Here is a 20,846-nt window from a genome sequence, read left to right as displayed (position 1 = left end):
AATGAAAGAAATCAACATGTTTTTTTTTCTCCCAAATCCTCTCAGGAGTAAATAAAGTGATGTGCCAAATGTTGTGCTACACCAAAGTCAAAGGCAGGTGGTCGCCATGGATTGTGGGGATACAAAGTCCAAGACCTTGACATACAATAGCTTGCATGGTTTGGTTCAGAGTAGAAAAGCACTTTGGTTAAGGTGAACAAAAGATTGTGAATTTGATTAAATGTTAATTGATAGATCATGTCTCATGCTCTTTTAACCATAAGACCAAGTTCTGCCACTGCCTAAACATAACAATACAGAGGTTACTAATGCTGAAGTTGTACAATAAGATTCTGTATTGCAAGTTCAAATATTTTGGGGTAAAACAAATGAAATGTTGTCAGTGAACAGTTTACGGATCCGTTCAGTATAGACCGTTCTGGCAACTTGCCAGATATGTTAATTAACAACATTTCCTCATGATGTTAATAGAAAATGTAATCACTGCAGCGTTATGTTTGGTCCTAAATATATTTGGTGTTGCAGATTAGTTGTGTACAGACTTGGAGACAGAGAGAAAATAAGTAAACAGAACTGAGCTGCCCCATAGTTCAGAACAAATTTACAACCATAACTAATTTTAAAATGTTACTAAATCTCATTCATATTATTTTATATATATATTTCCTGGCAGGACACCCTATCTTCACTAAAAGCTTTATAAAAGAAGAAAATGCTTCATCTCATTTCATACACAATTGGAACTGGCAGCTCTGATATCAGCTTCAATGAGCAGAGAAGACAGTCGGCAGGGTTTAAGGTAAAACAATGCAACTGCTGTCTGAATCAAGAACCGCTCAGCAAGCAAGCTTGTTAAAAGTTGCTCAAAAGCAGCATGTACCCGGTCACCATTTAAAACATCGATCATGTCATCACCCTGCCCTAAAATGAGGGGGCACCCAGATTTTAATTGGGGACATCCTGACCAGCAGTCAAATGCTCTACCACTAAGCTACTCTGTTCCCAGGACTCACTATTGAGAGATACTATGAGTCAAGTTTGCAGTTGGAAGTTGGCAGGAAATCCAACCCCTCTTGTGAACCTGCATCTACTCTGCTAGAATAAGACAGTAAAACCCAAACCAGCTCCAGTGTGTTTTCCTGTAGCTGACCAAGTGCTGACAAGTGCACGAAAATAGAATATTTCCCTTACTGAGATCAATAAAGAAACGGGATGCCATGTCATAAACAAAAATCTGCAACTGATCAGAGAAAATGCAAAAGGCTCCTCACACAAGATTTTGTTATATGGGAGTTTGCTGCAGTGCCGAGAGTTAGCAATGTTTCCTTTTTTTTTTTGTCCATGTGTTTCTGCTGCTTCCTGTGGGCTCATGAAAACATTTCAACACATATTAATAATTTATCATTCAAATCTATGCCAAAAGATAGGGAGCAGCTTGTTCCTCCTATCCAAACATTCCAGACTCAGAGCTTCAGTCCAATACGCCAACATGTGGTTTCTAAACATTTGCATGGGTAGCGTGAAGGAAGTCCGCCGGGTAGTCACTGCACATTGTCAAATTAATTTGCCCTTAATGCTCAAATGGCTGGCAGAAACCATTCCATGAGAGAGGAAAAAAAACAATAAATCAAGCAGAGCAGGCAAAAATGTTTTGCTTTGATCAAAGCTGTGATTGTGAGCCAAAGTAAGTACTCTGAAAGTGATCATGTTTGTGGGAAGATGAGAATGTGGTAGGGGAGTGTTCTGGGATTTCCACAGTGCTTTGGGGTGGATTGTATCTTTGTGGATCTGATGAAAAACAGGAGGAGGGGATGTAGAGGAAGGCAGACTTTCTGTAGCTGCGGCCAAGATGATGCGTCTCTCTTTCCCTCTCATAAGCAAGCTAGGACCAGTTTCATCATTATTCATGAACACTTCACAAATATTAATTGTGTTGCCTTACTTCCTAATGCCATGGGTTTTTACCGCTTTGTGTGTCGCTTGGTGAGTAATTCATAGAGTTTTAGTGTGCAGCAAAATTAATCCAATTTTGTTATTTTATCTAGTACACAGTTTTTAACTGATACCAGTGTAAATCCTTTTTTTTCATTAATGTCCCAAATTATTGATATTTGGGAAATGATTTGTTGCTGATACATCTCTTCCTACAAACCAACAAAATGAGCTTTCCTTTAAGAATTTTAGGAAATGAGTGGTGTGTTAGTGTGTATGTGCTCATTTGTGTAATGAAAACAATTAACCCGTATTGTCTGTATGCAGGCACACAACAATGTTCCCCTGTTGTCTGCCTGTATGCATTAGCATGCGTGACTAAATACGTGTCTGCCTGCAGTTTTTGTGTGTGAACATGTGCGTGTTTGTGGCTGCCTTCGTGTGCCCGCACATGCCTCTGAGTGCTCCCCTCACATGTGCTTTGAAGCAGACAAACTTCACAGGTGACCTCCCTGTGGAAGACAATGAAACGGGTCGGTGTAGGAGCGAGAGAGGGTGGGGGCCTCTTACATAGGGGGCTAATGAAGTGGGCGGAGGAGTCGTGAGGTTGTTTGCAGGTCCACTGGGATGAAGAGCCTGGAGACAAAGGGATGCTAAACACCCGTGGGCCTGTGTGGACTTAACATGCTGAGACCAGGAGGCATTGCCCTTGGCTAGTCTGACCTGCTTTTGACCTGTCACACACAATGTAAATGTACCACGCAGGTTCTCAGTGACTAATGAGACAGGAGGGGAAACATAAAGACCAGGTTTGAGTTTATCATCGCTGTACATTTATCGTTAAATCATGCATGATTCATCCTTAACTTGAATAGACAGGAAAATACGAGTAATTATGTTTTTTTATCCTGAGATATAATCTTTGTAATTGTTTCAGTGATGAGTTTTTTGATAGCCTAAACTCTTTCTCCTTTTTTTTATAATTGCACTTTTTGTTTGACTGTTCCCCATTTTGGTTTCGTAAAGAGATATTTTGTAAGTTCACCATACATACAAGTGGGAGTACTGACATTCAGTCAACCGTGTGAATAAAAAAAAAGAATTTACTTTTTACAAGCAAAATACTTTGGGGAAGTGAGAAGGGAAGAGAAATATAATATCAGTGTAATGATTTTGAGTTTACAGACAGAGACAGGGAGAGAGTAAATCAATTTGTTCATTAATGACAGGAGGGAGGACTATTGAAGACCTCAAGCCCTCATTTAGTTTATTTAATTAATTTTAAACATCTGAAGGCTCCGTTTGTGTCTTGGAAAAAATAAGATTATATTTATATTTTTAATGTTCACTGACTGAAAAAAAGATACTCAGGACTCTTTGCGAAAAAGCAAGACAAGGAAAGGTCAGAGGACTCTGTCAAGTCTGCAATCAAATTTCCTGCTAACACTTCCTGTCTCTGCATAGTCTCAGCCCCAGGACTATCACTCATTGCAGTACCATTGTGAATAGAATTTATCTCAACACTACATAAATATTTAAGAATTTACGTAGTGAATAAACAAACTGTACATTAAGAGTTGTCTGAGAAAGCTGAAGTGGACGAAGATGCCATATGTCAGATGCTGACAGGCAGACGCATGAATCTACTAAATGTCTTTCTGCTAAGTGTCTTTGGTTCTGAGACGACACCAGAGTCAGTGCAAACAAACTCTGGCTCTGTTCCCATGCTCCCTGTCACAGGGTTATGGCCGGCCTCCATTTGAGTCTATTTCTGCATGTCAGAAAGTGTTAATGACTTTGTTTCCCAATCAAGACCTCACTGCTCCTCTGTTGCTTTAAGTGTGACACAAGTGACCTGCAGAACTGATCTCAGCCCGGCTCAGGAAGTAATAAAGCAGTCAACAAACTCTCTCTCTCTCTTTCTCTCTCACACACACGCACACACACACACACAACTCCACATGATTCAGCTGTCTGGCTATGGCTTTATTGGGATCCTGGCAGAAGTAATAATAGGAACAGAACTGGTAGCACATTCCCAGCAGTGCTGAGTGAAGACTTTTACTACTCCAAGCACTTCACACTTCATTACCAAAACACCGTCTTCACCATTTAACAGTGCCGGCCGTTGCAATAATTAGCTGTAAGAAGCCCTGGGATGGTATTATAACAGTATGAGCATTTTTATTACTAATATTCCAAGCAACTGTGAACGCCCACTCCTCAGCAGTTTAAACACCCACTCTGTAAGCGTGAGTATGATTTAGAGTTGACATAACTAATAGCCTCTCCACTAACTCAGGTAGAGGAAGGCAGTTCGCAGTCTCACGAGAGGCTGGTGGGTTTAAAAAGTGCTTTCAGCGTACTAATGATGAGCTTGCTATCCCAACGTCCTCACTGCTGAGTGTGTACTCAACTCAGACGCTACTTTGAGAGGTGTGATGCACAGTTGGAGTGGTTGTGGATCGTTGCTGAAGAAGGGATGAGTAGGTCTACGAAGGCCATCATGACAAAAACACATCCATCTTCTCTTATATATGGCTACACTGGCAACACATCGTGATTATCCCTGTAAATTCATCCTGATAGATACACTGGAACAACAGTGTTCTCTGCATACACAGCATGTATAACACAGCGGGATGCATGGGTGAAAATCAAACATGTAATTTTTAAATATATTTTCTTTCTATTATCAGAATTAAATAAATCTTCAGGTCCAATCAGGTGTTACCTGAGAAGATAAGCATGTCATGACGCCCGATAGCGCCATGACACTGCAAAGGAGGAAAGAGATACAGAGTCCTAAAAAAAGGAGGATGTGATCACCTCTCGCTGAGGCCAAATATATGAGAGAGACAGAAAAAGAAACACGAGAAACTTTAAGATCACCGGTTGACAAATCGTAGCCTGCTTCTTAGCAATTCCACTGCCTGTAATGATAATTCTCAGTGAGGAATGGAGGGCGTTTCTCACATTCATTCTGCTCTGCTATTTTGTTTTCGGGCACATCAGCCAAAAATCTGTGGACCCAAAGCTGAATTACCAGCGGGCCTCCAAGGGCCCTAAAAGGGTCACTTTAGGTCCTGCCTTATTATTTCATTTTGTGACCCTGTCTTGTTGCCTACCAGGAACCGCTGTTAGCACAGAGCTTCACTGATTTTTTTCTACATTCAGCTTAAGACCTTATTATTACTAATTCAAATTTAATATTGTATGCATATTCCGTTATAATGTTTTAACTAGAGTACAACAAAGTGACTGCCGCTCAGAAAATCTTGCTCCAGTTATGCAGTGTTTCCACTGCATAGTAAGTATACAAACTGCTCAACATATCATCAATCGGCACCTTTACAACAATGAGCCTCGTTCATTGTACTGAAAGTCAAAGCTAAATTCTTTAAATAAATAGGCTTGACAAGATACTAAGAACTGTACTGAAACTAGAAGGAAGAAGGAGGTAGACAGAGCCAGTGTGAGATGGGTTAACCATCAGACAAGACCAATCAGCAGATCCCCACTGTCACCATTATCAACTCTGTGATCCTTCTGATATCTAAGCCCCTAGATCGTACTGCATCGCCTGCTTACTGCTGAAGTGAGAGATTGAAGAGGTAGTTCTGGACCAGAGCGAGTTAGAGAGAGGCAGGGCAGATGAGAATGATAAGTATCTGTGTCTGCTATCAGACCTAGCTGCACGTGGTCTCAAACCTAAACCTGGTAGTTTATCTATAATTGGCAATCACTGCCTTGGAAGTCACCCAAACCCACTGGGAGAGCCCACGATGGGGTGGCAGTCCACTTCTTAAACCCTGAAATCTCAGATGGAGATCTTAAAAAGAAAAAAACACAGGCTGAAAGAATACTTCATACACTAATAGTGCCTGTGAGAACTAATGTCTTAATTGAGCAATTTTGTCTTTCAAAAGAGTTAATTCACTATGTACACTTGTGTTGTGTGTTGTCAGTGTGACTGTGCATCTTCTTTTCTGTAGTGACTTTTATATGGCCTTGGCTGGTGGCAGGGAGCCTCCTCAGTGGCAGGCCACTAAGCCAGATTGATTAAATGAAGGCCTTCCTCTTCGAAGGTGTCCACACTCCCCCCACCCCACAAGCAATCTCTCTAATGGCCTCCCAGCAACCCTGTCACTGCAGAGCTTCAAGGACCAAGGGGGCAGAGATTCCAAGACCATAAGACCAAGTCAGTGAAGGTAGGGACACATTGTTACCACATTGGTCTTCTATAGAGGTAGAAGCGCCAGGAAGCGAGTTTGCCTTGGCAGGGGTTGAAATTTGTGAAAATGGTCACAGTGTAAATGGCAAAATGACTGAGTTATCTGTAGATATTTTAGTTTGATCTGTACATTGGCAGGGGGTCAATCACGAAAGTATCATTACAATCACTGTGATTTTCTGTTAGTGTTTTAAAGCCACTCCACATCAATGTCAGTCTACTTTTAACCTCTGTCAATAGCACTTAAGCTGCTACCATTTCCTGATTGTGGACCGTGTGCAATTGCTATTGAGCCTCTAAAAACCTAAGAATAAAAATCCCACAGAGAGGAGCAATCACATAAAAGTAGCAATCTATAAAGTAAGTTGCAGGAAGACACCCCGATGTCAGAGGTGATGCCCAAAACAGGATTTCTGTGATCCCTTTCACACATTTAAGTGTGTGTTGTGATGTAATTCACACTGATTCTTGGGAATGTTCTCTGGGCCGTAAATATATGATAGCACTAACATTTTAACAGCCTTGCTTCAATGCTGTAGATAAAATGATGCTTTGGACACAAAGGAAATTGGCTTTAGCTGCCAGTATAGCCTGTCAAACCTGCTTGTTGGATGGTTGAATAGCTCTGAAAAATCCCTCGCCCCGGACCTTTTCAAGATAGGATTAGGGGCCTGTATACGATATATTTCTGTAATTTTCTAAAAAAACGCCCAAATCCCATACTTACACCCACTTCACAAGGCAGTAATTGTTCAGGTGTGCGGGGTTCAAAGGGAGCCAGGGTTTGAGCTTATCTCTCTAGCTCTCCTTTTTCATTCTTTGTGAGCAGCATTATCCCCGTTTAACCTTCACCTTCCAGTGTGACCGTTTGAAACGACGAAACTTTTTTTTTTATTTCCGACAGGATGAGACAAGTAGTACAAGCTAGTTTTGTTCGAGCATAACCTGACCCTTAACCACTGTCCACCGACTCCAATAGCCACTGAACACTGACCGTATCCTTGTGACCTCGGCACCGTGTACACTGTGTACTGTACTCGGTATCTTGGACAATCAAAAATGAGTTAAATAATCACATACAAAATGGAGTCTTCTTCTTACTTTTTATCGACAGAGGGAAGAAGATATAAAAAGCTATCATTATTGGACTGCACGTCACAACTGACCTCTCATATTTTACTTCTATTAATTTAAGCCTTAAAGAGGCCTTAAAACACATGTACTTTTTCTTTTATGCAGGCACCTATGTCCATACTTGGGAGACTGTTAAGCTCTTTGAACTTAGGAAAACTTTGACAAATTGCAACCTGACTGCCAGTAATATAAAGTCAGCTCTGGGTCAAATAAAGGGACCCCTGCTCTTTGAGAAAAAGACAACTGAACATCCATTTTTGAAGGTAGTGACAAGCGTCATTAAGATCCAGTGTTAATTTAAAGTTTCAGACATTTTCTCTTACTTCTGAAAGACTTGAATTTAGTGGTGAGTAGAGGCAGCGGCAGCTCCGGCGTCCGTATAATTACGGGAAAATTACATTCATTATTGTAATTTACATCTCATCTCCAATCCAATTATTAGCAGTTTGACCTGCACGGCACATGTTAGCATGAAAATCTAAAATGGGCTCCCAAGACAGAGGCAAAGGAGCGGTGGAGGACAGAAAGAAAGCGGGAGGGAGAGTTAGGGACTTTGGGAGTTGTAGGAGGGGAAAAAACAATCAATATGGCTCTAAAAGATGATGATTTTAAATAGCCATAATTCTCTGCCTCAGAGCACAGCTGCCAAGGGCGCCGCTGCAACACTTTGATGTCTGATATGCAATATTGCTGCCAGTAATTTGCTCATCTGCATCTCTAGAGGGACCATCGCCTGTCTGTCTTGTTCATCTGCCTGACCGTGTGTACGTGTTGCCAGTCAGTCTGTCTGTCTGTCTCTCTGTCTGGCTGTCTCGCCACCTCTTTAAACTCTATTTCACTACACACGTATACAACTTTTGAGGTACTTTTGAAGTGGAAATTCAACTTGTAAGTGGGCAAAAGTCTGTGTGCATTAAACATAGTCTCCAAGGAAAAAAACAATGCAATCTCACTTGTATCTTGCTGGTAATACCACACTTATATAAACTAGCACATAACAAAACATATCATTGGCCTTACCTGCCTGCCTGCCTGATCAGCCCCGTCTCTCTTTCCTACCTATCTTCTTCACTGTCATTATCTCTGAAAAACAGCTTTATATATGTTATGAAAGATTCAGTGTGTAGGAAGCAATCAGTTCTTCTGTTTTGCTGCAATCTCGTCATTGTATTCCTTGAATGCAAAACGTACAATTTACAGAGCATGCAGGGAACAGGCTCAAAACTGTGTGTGTGTTTGTGTGTGTGTGGGTGGGACAGGGCCACTATGAAAAACTTCAAGGCTGAATATGAGCTAAAGATCAAACAAATATTTCACTTTTAATTCATTACTTGAATTCTTGCTGGTATTTGCCTGAATCCAGATTAGAAGTCAGTATCAGCTACACAACTGGCGATTGGATCAGTTTCCTTAAGATGATCCCCACTCAGTACCTTCATTATAAACCTCTGTATGAAGTACAGTTCCAACAATTAATCCATTAGTTGTCAACTATTATATTAATTGCTTAATAATTAACTATTTCGATAACAAATTAATTAGTTTGAGTAATGTTTTAAGACAAAAAGTTAACATTTTCTGATCCCAGCTCCTTAAAGGTGTAATTTGTAGAATATGGCCAGAATTTGAGGTAGCTCCAAAAACACAGGGGGCAGTATATCACCAGAGTAACCGACAGCTGCTGCTTTTTTCTAGCTATTCTAGGCAGTAGGTAGCTACTGTTAGGTAATTAGCCCAGGGCTCAGTTAGCTATAGAGCCAGTGGCCCTAGAGTTTGACTGGACCAGGACCTCAGATCACAAGGGGAGTCACTACAGGCAACAGGCTCAGCACAACTGGATTTGGCAGCCTGCTGAACATGGCTGGACACTGAACTGGGACTGAACACAACCTCCAAGACTGACTTAGGTCAGTTTGACAACAGGGGATACAGTACAGAGGCGATACAGCAGCTCTGACCAAGACTGTGACCTTCAGGGACTACAAGACACGGCAGGTGTGGACAGGAGAGGCTCGCAGCAGGAGAGAAGCAACAGAGAGTCCGACATCAGCAGCAAGTGAAAACGGCATGCAGCACTGGAGTATTTCATATCTTACTCAGTGAATTGAGGATTTTTTTTCAACCAAACCACAGAGAAAATCAAGAAAATAATTGCCATATTAATTCACAATGAAAATTAGTGCAGCCCTAGCATGAAGACACATTCTAAGCTGTGGAGGGAAACAGGACGTATCCATAAGTGAGCTCGCCACCCTCCACCATGAACACTGATTGTAGTTTCAGTAAATGTACAACAACCCACGACAATAATGTGCTATAAATTAGATGGTACCATCTCCTCTAGCTGATATTAAAAAAGTAATAAAAAAACATCATATTGCAATTATTTTGGCAGTAATTACAGTTTTACAATTTATTTTCACCTAAAAGACTATTAAAATCATGATGATGTGACATTTGTTGGGATCTGCACAAGATTTGTAGGCCAAGGTATCTCTGCCTCACTGCAGCACTTCATTATAGTGTTGTTAAAATGTTGTACAATGTTTTGTTACACATTTCACCTTTATCAAAAAACTGCAGCTTGTGCGATTGGGATATTGCACTTATATTGCCATATTACAATTTTGAAAATATTTTGATTTATTGTGCGGCCCTACTAAGTACCATGACTTCCCCTTAGCGATACAGGTTTGAAGATTTTTCATCCACTTTCACAGCGCACAAACTGGTTTGGGACCATCCTTAGGTGAACCTGCCTTGCCAACACACACCCAGAGGCGGAGAGGACAGGCTGTGAAGGTAGGGGCCATATCTTTGTGAGCAATGAAAGATGCCAACATTTCTCAAACCTGGTCAATGTTTCAAATGAAGGTGTGTTTGAAGCAAGTTGACAGCAAGTCAGATAGCTTCAAACAAACCTGCCTCTCACACTGAGCTACTGGTTGACTTTCAGATTGCCATTCAATAAATCTCCACAGTCAGGTTGAGGGAAGTGCTTTAATGTTAGAGCATGGGGAGGAAAGTCTACAGTTCATTCATGTGCGTGTGTGTTTAAATGTCTTAGATGTCCTTTGAAGTTTAAGACAGCCCTGCATCAGCTCACTGGTTACACTTCATGGGACATGAATATGTGGACATGAGCAACAACTGAGTCACTGACGTTTGGTTGTGTGTGCCGCCTGTGAGTGTGTGCATGTCCATCTTGCTCTGGCATGTGTGGTCCTGCTCATGCATGACTGAGTATCCAACTGTGTCTCAATTCCTTCCGTTGTCTCAGTTTCTTCCTGTCTGTCTAAGTCAGTACGCTGACATTCCCTGGACACACTGTACAGTCTTGACAGACACTCGACTTCACACAACACACCCAAAGCATATCAAGTAAAACAGCCAATGGCCACAGGAGAAAAGTTTACTTTGATGCATTTTGGTGTTGTTTCAGTCAGGTTCCCACTGTGCAGTTACAAGTTGGTCTTCATACCATTTTAACACACAAAAAAACCCTGAATATGTTCAGAATGTGCTTTGCCTCCAGTTCCTTTCATTATGCTCAGTTTCCTGTAATTTTAAGTATCAGCTTTCATGTGCCTGACCTTTAAAGCCTTGAATTTTGAATTCCTGCTGGTGTCATAGAGTATCTGCTCATTCTCAAAAAAGCACATTGCAGGCTTTGAGGTGCTAACCATGCTGATGCTAATCTTCCACTTTTTGCTTGTTATGCTGTGCCACTCACAATGTCCACTGCTTTTGCTACAAGGTAGGAAATTTACTTCAAGCGATAAGCCTCATGTCCTCATGAAGAAAGTTGTAAGCATTTTTTAATTTATTTTTTTGTTATTTATAATTCTAAGTTTGGATAATTTCATGGATAATTATGTCCTTTGTGCCATTATCATTTATTGTTAGAACAACAATAGCTCTGTGTTAAAGTCAGAGTGGTGAACTATTAGTGGTGATGTGATAATGTTACATTGATGATAATGTTAATGTGGCACTCACTGGATAGCAGAGCGGTTGGCGTGACCTCGATCTCACTGTTGGTCTGGTAGGGCTGGAAGGCCGATGCCGAGCTCATGTCACTGTTGAAGGGTTCCGGACTCTGCGTACCTGTAGAGCTGGCACTGGTACCGTCGCCTCCATTGTGAGGATCCTGCTCTTCATACACTGCTACCAGCTGGAGAGAGAGGGAAAAACATGTGATTGTGTATTAGTGTGTGCTTTGGGCGATGAGGAGATATGCAATGTTGCTAGCATCTACAGTAAATATGGGTTTGTATGTCTAACTTTTATGGAAGTGCAGACACTGTATGTGTCTCTACACACATACTGTATGTATGTTTGTAATTCTAATAATCTACCTCAGCCCAAATCACTCTGTCTCTGTCTCTCTACAGTCTAATCTTGCAACATCTGCATGTAGCGCAGGGTGTTTTGGGTTGCCAAGTTTGGTTCCCACCACGACCAGCTGCTCCATTCCCACAAAGGTGATACGTTGCCACGTTCCCCAGGCCAGATAGGGAGAACCCCCCCAGCATCCCGTAATCATCAGAGTCTACCACACACTGCTCATCACTACAGCCAATATGCCCACCTAACAAGAGACAGCAGCCAAGATTTTGGTGTGAGTGAAACACTAGACTCTGTTTCCTCTTTCACCGGGAAAAAGAAAATTTGATCAACCAATGCTGATTGACTACATACGAGTTGAGGCTTATTTTTAGGCTCCTGCACAGAGACATGGAGCGAGAGAGAGAGAGAGAGAGAGAGAGGGAGCACTGAATGCATACAACCTGTCGTGGTGAGGTGGAGGCAGCAGTGCAAAGTGTTTTTTTTATTTTCTGCATAACCTGCTAAACCTCTCACAAGAAGATTAACCTCTTATTCCATCCATACAGAGCAATCATACAGCTGCAGCCTGATACACACCATGCTATACAGAACAATAGTATTTATGTTACAGACTTGAGATGAGTTCCTTTTCATGTCTTTGTGCTTCCTGCAAATCTGTGTAATGGAGGGCCATGGATGTAGAGAGAGCAACCAACAAAGAAAGCATTAGTCGCCGTTGGGAGCAAACAGCTTTCCGTGTATCTCGCATCCTATTTGTCTGAAGGTAAAAATAGCAGCAAGTGTTTTTCCATGTATTTGCTGTTTTTCATCACCCCGACGCAGGGAAATCTGCATATAAACAAGTTTAGAAGCCCCTGCTCCTCTTTTTGATTCAATTCATATGCAGAGGACGACGCTTATGTGTGTATGTGTTTGTGTATCTGCGTCTGAATTTATGCCTTTCTGTGAGTATGCCCATGTGGTTTAGTGTTGGCGTAATTCACGGCGACATCTCTCACGCTGGCTTTGCACAATTATAGCAGACTGCATTTTTTTTTTTTCCCGAGATGTTTCCTCGCATCACGATGCCGTCTCCAAGACATACTCTGTCACTGAAGGCGTCACCCATTTCACTCTAATCACGTTCCATTCCGATCTTGAAATTACATTCCTCAGGTTGTAAGGGTTTATCGCAAATTTGCTCAGCGCACCAGAGAGGCAATCACAGAGGAGAGAGATCTGGTACTAGAAAATAAGAAGGCCTTAATATTAGCAATCAGTCGGTTTGAAGAGGTGATTTGCTGAAGGTTTGCTTATTGGTAAATGTGTAAATCCACGTGTTAAGCCATGAAAAGATACTTTGCTTTGTGTTTAAGGGCAAACAGTTAATGGGCAATCTGAGTATAAAAATTGATGACGTTTCCTTGAGGCAAGATAAATAATCTACCCCTTTTTTAATATCTTATACTTTGATATGTCGTTTCTTTACAAGATGTTCAAACTGAATTCAGGAAATGAAGAAAATTGTGCTAGAAAGATGAAAGTGATGATGTTTTGGCTAAAAAGTTTTGTCAGCATAACGATGAAAGGAACGGCTATGTGATGATGGCGAGGCGGCTGTGAACGCAGACTAGAGTGAAGGGCTGTCCCAAGAGGTATTTACACTGCCCGAGAGCGTGTACAAGCCAATGAATCATTAGTGACAAAGTAATCAGGCCTCCCATTCATATGTTGCTGGGAGTATTTAGCAGCCCGACAAGCCCTCTGCCTGCCAGCTGCCCATTTAGAGAAGTGGTGAATACTGTTGTTGGTGTCTCGACGAGGCGTGATTCATTTTTAAATACATTCCAAATCCCTCTAATTAGGTCCACTTTGCTATGCCTTGCATCCTTTCAGCAGACACTCCAGACCACTCTGTGGGTATCTGACATATCCAGCTAAACTCATCTACACACCCTCCATTTCATAATCAAATGGGAATGCATTTATCCTGCATTCAATATTTATGGGCTCTTGAAAGTGCATGTTTGTCCTCTAAACCCAAAGAGACATGTAAAGTTCCCATCAGAAAGCTGATTTCTAGTTTCCAAGCAGTGGACATGTTTTATTTGTGTGTTTTTTGCTTCTTGGCTCTGTCTGTTCTTGATCTGTTCACCTAAACTTGCCATGACATTTTGGTTCAATTAATCCCCGATGACAGTTTTCAACAAGATAGCATTTAATTTCAAACAGCTTTGAAAACTTATCAGAAAGATATGGGCACATGCTCCCATCATTTCATCAGTCTAAGCACTGATGCATATCATATTAGTATCAGTCAACCGTGAGCATAATTCATTAACCAAAACTATATAATCAAAATAACTACTTTGCAACCAAAATAAAACATTTCATAGTTTCTGAATTCAAAAGTGTGCTTATCTACCAGGTCCAGTTATGACACTCCAAATTTTCATTTCCAGAGTTGCCAGCATCGCCTGTAGCCAGTTGTGACCAAAACGCCACAAACAGGGATGGAAGGAAGAACTGGAAAGGACATTAACCTCCCTGTTTGACTCACACACTTATCATCAACACACATCTGCAGAGTATTTTTGGATGAGGTATGGGCTGCCAGATTTTGAAAAGAGCCCCATAAAGCCCCCTCCTTTCCTCTCCTCTCTCCGAGCTTTTTTTTCCATCGTCATCCTGTCCTCTGTTTGTGCTTCGGAGAAGGGGGCACTCTTAGCCAGAGGGAAAACTGACGCAATTCTTGCTGTTGACGGGACTGAGCTCAAGCTGCAACGCAGTGAAAGCCATCACACAAACGCTTTTCCCCCGTCTGGGAATTAGTCACAGCCACTTTAGAACTGAGACGATTTCACGTTAATTTTTTTTTTTATTCTCACACTTTCCCCCGTGGCTGCTGTGCAGCGGGCGTCGAGTTGTATTCAGAAGTTTTTCAAAAGGAGGAAAAGTTTTTTAGCAATTCACAAACGGGAACGGCATGGCTAATTGTCAAGTGGCGTAACAGCTGAGGATGAGGATTCAGAGTGGAGGGACAGAGAAAGGGAGGCAGCGGAAGAGAATTTTTAAGAGCCCATGAATAACAAGATGCTACATCCTACAATAAAGCACACACATATATCAAAACCAAAGGTAGGAAAAGAGGAATGAGAGAAGGAAAGCACATGACAGGATGTGAGTTGAAGATACGTTCCAGTTTCCAGTCTCGGGATAAACTCTGGAGCGATTTGAAAAACCTATTTAGCTCCTACCTGCTTCAGTTGAGAGAAGCGAGGAGAAGAGAGGAACAGACTGAGTCTTATTTCATGGGCCTCTCTCTCTCCAGCAGGGAGCTACAACACTGCTGCTGCCTTAAGCCCCTGGAGCAAGGCTGACACTCATCCACTCTCAGACAGTTCCACTGACTGTCACAGCAGCTGCCAATCAACCGCTATCTACCTGGAAGCCTGAGGGCTGCTGGAGAGAGGCAAGAGCAGAGGATGGAGGCAGACGATGATGAAGGGGTGAGACGAGGGGGAGGACAGGAGAAGAAGCAGAGGAAAAGAGAAAGTCGAATGAGGCCGGGCATTCTCTGCAGCCTCGGTACAGGCTGTATTCGAGATTCAGCATTTCCATATCTGTAACGGAGAGAGCAAAGAGACAGGGCACCGAAAAAACAGAATCTCAGGCATGCCTTTCATGTCGGCCTCCTTTGATCTCTTTCCGACTTTTGGCAGCAAGGGTGGAGTAGAAGAAGAGACAGAGAGGAAGCAACTGAGGAGGGGATAAGGAGCTGTTTTGACAACCTCTCTCCATCTATTTTCTCTTTTCTCCGACCCCCTCCCTCACTACCACCACCACCACCAAACACACCCCTCCACCTCCAAAACCTCTGATCTGCCAGGAAGCCTGGGCATTAGGTTTGGCACTGGAACAAAACAGCCGTTGCAAAGCATTCGCCTAGCGACGCTCCGAAGACACAACAGAGGTTGTTAGTAGTCAGGGGGCAGCTCTGGCAGTGCCACCAGAGACATGTAATACCTGCCCTGCGATGCTCTGACGCTAATCCATATCTGCCACGACAGCTTTTTCACAGCCGAGTGGAAGGGATGGCTGACACGAGTCAACCCGCGGGAAACCTGTCCACTCAATCCACAGGTTCAATTAAAGAGAACATCCAAAGTCCAACCATGCTACGTCCTGCTGTGAATATTTATTGCTGCACAAAAAGTCATCCCTCTGAGGCAAGATTAATATTTATTCATTTGTCTGTCACGCTTTTTCTTTTCCCCCTCCACTCCAAAGGTGACAATTCAGTGTTTTACTAATAAGCAGTGATTATAACTTAAAGAGTGCGTGGATAAACGGAATGTATTGAGTTTACTACCCCCAGTTCCTTCACTTCTATTCGTGTGTGACTCTGTGGAAATGTCTCTTATTTTACTTTTGGGATGAAAGAAGGAAGCAATGACACTCCAGTGAATTAATCAGTATACTAAATAAATTGTGTTAAAGCTATGCAATGCCTGCATCATTGCTGAGGTATCTTTCACCTATACTGTCTGTGCTAGAAAACAAACACACACAGACCCTCACAAACACAAACAGTCCAGGTTTCATCTCCCCTCCCTGTCATTTATCATCATTTTATTGCAAGGGCACCAGGGGCGCAAAGTTATTACAGGTACAGTAACGGTAAACGGAAAGTGTGAAAGCCCCACACTCCACCAGAAACTCCAAGAAATGTAAACTTTAGTTGAGTAATAGCCAAGGGCCAAGATCCTTCATCCACACACCACCCATCCATCTGTCCATCCATCTATTCGCCCCCTTCGACACTTGCCATTTATCAGTCATTGACCCTTCAAACATCCATCAAAGGGTACGATTTTTGATCGTCTATTAGTCTGCAAATAGATCAACTCAATACAGCTCTGATATGATGCACTCGTTAATGCAGTGACGGTCCATGGTCTTTTCATTTCCCTCTAAGATAACGTGACCTTTCCTTGTAACTTTTTCATTGACCTTAGGCAACATCACAATGAAGAAACCTTCTTCCTCTTACTGTAGAGTTTTCAATATTTCATCCTTTCCTGCCGTCCATTATTCCTCACACGCCGAGAGTCGAGTGAACCAACAAAGTGCTTAGTCCTGTATTTTTCCTGCTCATTAAGACCATCAAATATTCAGAGAATAGGTCTGCAGCACTCTGGCCTGCCATCACTAGCATTCCAAATAACCCTCAAATGGCACCCTGCAGCCTCCAGAAACATATGCATATTTCAGGTGCTGTCACATGGGGTTGATGCAAGAGAAGAGTGCCCCGAAGGCTTGCTAAGACCTGAAATGATGACACACGCCACAAAGCAAATGTCATGCGTAAAGATGCTGCGACACATGGAATACATCCTCCCGTTTATAACAGCGATGGTGTGCGAAGGTTAGGGCCGGAAGGAGCAGGAAGGAGGAGCTTTTACGCCGGCGAGCAGGAAGATGACAGGTTTAGAGAAATATAATCCCCAAACAAGCAAACGCAAGTCCTGAGATTGGTTTATGCTGCTGTTCTCGCTGAAACATTAAGTCATCATTTCTTTCACTTTTAAATCAAAGCTGCTCACGAAGTAGATTCACTGCAGGAAGAAAAAAAAAAAAAAAACAAGGTAGGAGGGGTGTTAAAGAAAGAATGGGTGAAGAGGCAGTGAGAAAATATACAGAGCAAGCAAAGTTTAACCAGATTAGAGACTCATCCCTTTCAAATCCACTCGGCCAAGTTCTCGTCCCTGCCTTTGAAGTTTTCCTCCTGTGTTGGGGGAAATGAATTCACACATATTAGGGAGCCCTGTGCAAGCGCTACCTACGCAGTGCTGACAGAAGGAAAAATTCCTACAACGCCCCCATCGCTTTCTGCCATGTATATTAATGCCTTATAACCCGTGGTCATATGTACAATTCGACACTATTCAGCTCAGGGAAATAAATAACACTTTTTTTAAAGGCTCACAGAAGACCTGTGCTGGCCGCAGCTTAAGAGTGAGTGGGGAGAGGAGGGAGGGGAAAGTGATGACATGTTCATGAAAGCAATTAGGGTGGGTGTCCATAAGAAAGCAGAAACATGATGAGCATTTTGTGACCTCGATGGGCTAAATTACCGTCAATCACCTGACACTAATTAACACTGCGCAGACACACGGAATAATGCTGAACTAATCTTGTTCCATCAACACGTCTACATTTTTAAATGCAATCATATTAATTATACTTTTCCATCCAGGTATAAAGAAATCAATTCATTTGTAAGAGTTTGGCTTGTTCAATTCACTTTATGTCAGAACTTAAATGAAAACATCCTTCAGCTGCATACACTTTACTTTTTGTTACTTTGAAGGACTTCTAAGGTTGAATGCACAGACACACTGCGCCCAGAATACTTTGTGTAGTCTAATCATTTGTTTATGATATCCTCTATTGATTTTTTATACCACCCTATATTCTAAACAGAGTTGTTGGGGGCACCTTGAGGTGTTGCATCCTCAAACTGGTCTTAAAGAAATCTAATCAATGCAATGAACCTACCTGCTCCCCCAGTCTTCATCTTACCCTGCCCCACCACTCCGCACACCCAATCTAATAATGCCTTTCCTCCCCTGCCCTGATTCACATGCAAAACAACAAACAGACAGTCTGTCTATGGGCTGCACTCGCCAATACACACACATGGATGTGAGTAGATGAGTGCACCCACACACTATTTAACTGCAGATGCACACAAAAGCACAAAAAGTCACAGTTTGTGTATTAGTATTCCTCTCCCAAAGCACTGGCATTAGAAAAACTCATACTCTAACAGTGCCTTTCAGATCGCAGTGCCCTTCAATCTTTCATTGGTTATGCACAAAGCCAGGAGAGAGTAATTAAAAACTCCACATTCAGGGACCTCGGCACAGAAAGAGAGAGAGAGGGCCGAAAGAAAAAAGGGAAAGCTTCAAACATTTCAGGCCTCCCTGGTGAAAAGAGATGTAGGGAATGAGGAGCAGAAAGTGGAATGGAGCAGACAGAGAGGGAGGGCCGTATCCTTGACAAGGCCATTCATCCTCTGTAGTCAAGGCAGATGGAAATCAGGTATTTCATACATTTACAAATCCAGAGCTGATCATTCACAAGAAGAATTTATGCATTAAGATTGTCATCTCATTCACCCTGGCCCTAATTACTTAAGCATTATCTGTCTCAGGGTATTGGTGAAAAGGTCTAGAGAAAGGCCCTTTCTCTTTGATTCTGATACCATGAGCTCACACAGAACACTGATATCTTAGAGAGCTGCAAACACTGGCTGTATTGGAGATAGATATCTGGACAGACACTCTTGTTGACAATAATAAGAGTGACACTTTAAAATACCAAAACTGACCTAGACACCAAAGGTACATTGAGAATAGTTACTTTAAAGTGTAGGCTTTTACTTTCATTTCATTTTGTGTGTTATGTTTGCCTATTTGTTTTTTGTTCCGAGGGCTTCCTACCATTTGCTGAGACTGCTGTATTTGAGCTGTGTCTGCCAAACAACACTCTCTAAACAGGTCAGATTCAAGCAGAAATTTCAACCCACAGGCGCAGTAGATCAAAACACAATTCTGATATGATACAAGGAATGAGATTGATTCTTTGACTTTGATGTCCATGCATTGTTGCAAAATTGGGGAGACGGTCTCCCTCTTGAGTAGCCTTTGCCCTGTCACATGTGATGGCCCCGGGTGAGCTGCCTGATAGCCCGGGGCCATTGACCTGCAAGGCTGTGTGTGTGTGCACAGAATATTTAAAATGCAAATAGAAATACTTTGAACTTGGAAAATAGACTTCAAAACCTAGAATACATTAATATTTGTAAGTATTTTGTATTTCGAATTCTAGCATATAGAAGGATGGGTCATAGGTTTTAATTTATATGACAACATATTCTTTATCAAGTAGGATACATTTAACAGGCTGGCCACATTGACTGCTTATAGCAGCCATATCTGTTTACATAGAGTTTGCCTTTGATAATTATCAATAAATATGATAACACGATTTTCCTTTACGTGCATTGAAAGAGCGAGAAAGTGGGAGGGGGAAAGAGAGGGCAGGAGAGAAGGAAAGAAAAAAGAATGTCCTAGGCAAGACTCTGAATCTCTAGATGGGGCAGCCTTAGTAATCGGAAGTAATCAGTAATCTGTCGCTGGTTCAAATCCCTGGCTCCCCCAGCTGCATGTCAAAGTGAGCAAGATACTGAACCCTAAATTGCTCCTATTGAGCAGTTGGCACCTTGCATGGCAGCCTCTGCCATCGGTGTGTGAATGAGTGGTCAGTAGACTGGAAAAGCACTATAGAAATGCAAGTCCATTTACCATAGATGACGTACCACTGCAGCCTTGCTTGACACGTGTGTGAGAAGCGCGACTCACAACGACAGTATGGCTGCTCTAACCTTCAAACATGGAATTGGAATAAAAAGCAAGACTGAGGCACACACACTGCTCATGCAGGCAGTGTGGCCAGCCTGTAACATATGAAGCAGGCATTTACAGAAGTAGTTATTCATTATTTCCATGTAAATTAGTTATCATGGATCAAGAATTTGAGACGGGAATATGCAAAAATGTGTACTACATTGAGCAGACTGGAGACAACAAAAATGTATTGTTAAAATCAGATAACATCAGTTAAAGGGGTACACCACCAATTTTACACATGAAGATCATTATTCATCACCACCACAGCCAAAACACAAACAACAACAAACAACAAACTAATCGTACTTCCTACCACTAGTGGAGCCTAATACCAATTTATCTTCCAAGTAGTAATATACAAGCAGGTAAAACAGGGTACTTGAACACCTGGGGTTCTTAAAACACACACACATAATGTGGTTACCACATTCATACCTGTCTTTCAGCTGAGCAGCTGCCAGCGTTGAGCCACTTAGCCAGTCAGCTTGTCAAACAGCCTTTTGTTCTCAGTAGGACCGCTAATCGGACAGGATGTATATCAGCCAACCAGCCAGTCAGCAAATGAGTAAAAGATTATTGAGCAGATTATTTTTCAGAGTTAATCATTTAGTCTATAAAATGTCAGAAAAAGTCAAAAATGCTCATCAACTCTCTCCCACCAGACATTCGCACTTCCGACACTTTCCTCACCTTTAAGTCCCGCCTGAAAACGCACTTATTCCGAGTGGCATACTCTGACT

At 42.1% G+C, this 20,846-nt stretch overlaps 1 protein-coding gene across 1 annotated transcript in view; it reads right to left on the bottom strand.

The window, feature by feature from the left end:
• Nucleotides 1-20,846, bottom strand: part of LOC311249272 (partitioning defective 3 homolog) — a 350,671-nt gene that overhangs the window by 227,187 nt on the left and 102,638 nt on the right. The window contains exon 3 of the mRNA XM_084340181.1: nt 11,300-11,474. Within this exon, the coding sequence (XP_084196307.1) occupies nt 11,300-11,474 (175 nt within the window). The remainder of the gene's footprint in view (nt 1-11,299; nt 11,475-20,846) is intronic.

Source organism: Pagrus pagrus, assembly GCF_965226575.1.
Source record: "Pagrus pagrus genome assembly, chromosome: 20".
NCBI classification, from domain to species: Eukaryota; Metazoa; Chordata; class Actinopteri; order Spariformes; family Sparidae; genus Pagrus; species Pagrus pagrus.
Note: the sequence above shows the minus strand (reverse complement) of the source record. Positions and strands in the feature narration are given on the sequence as shown.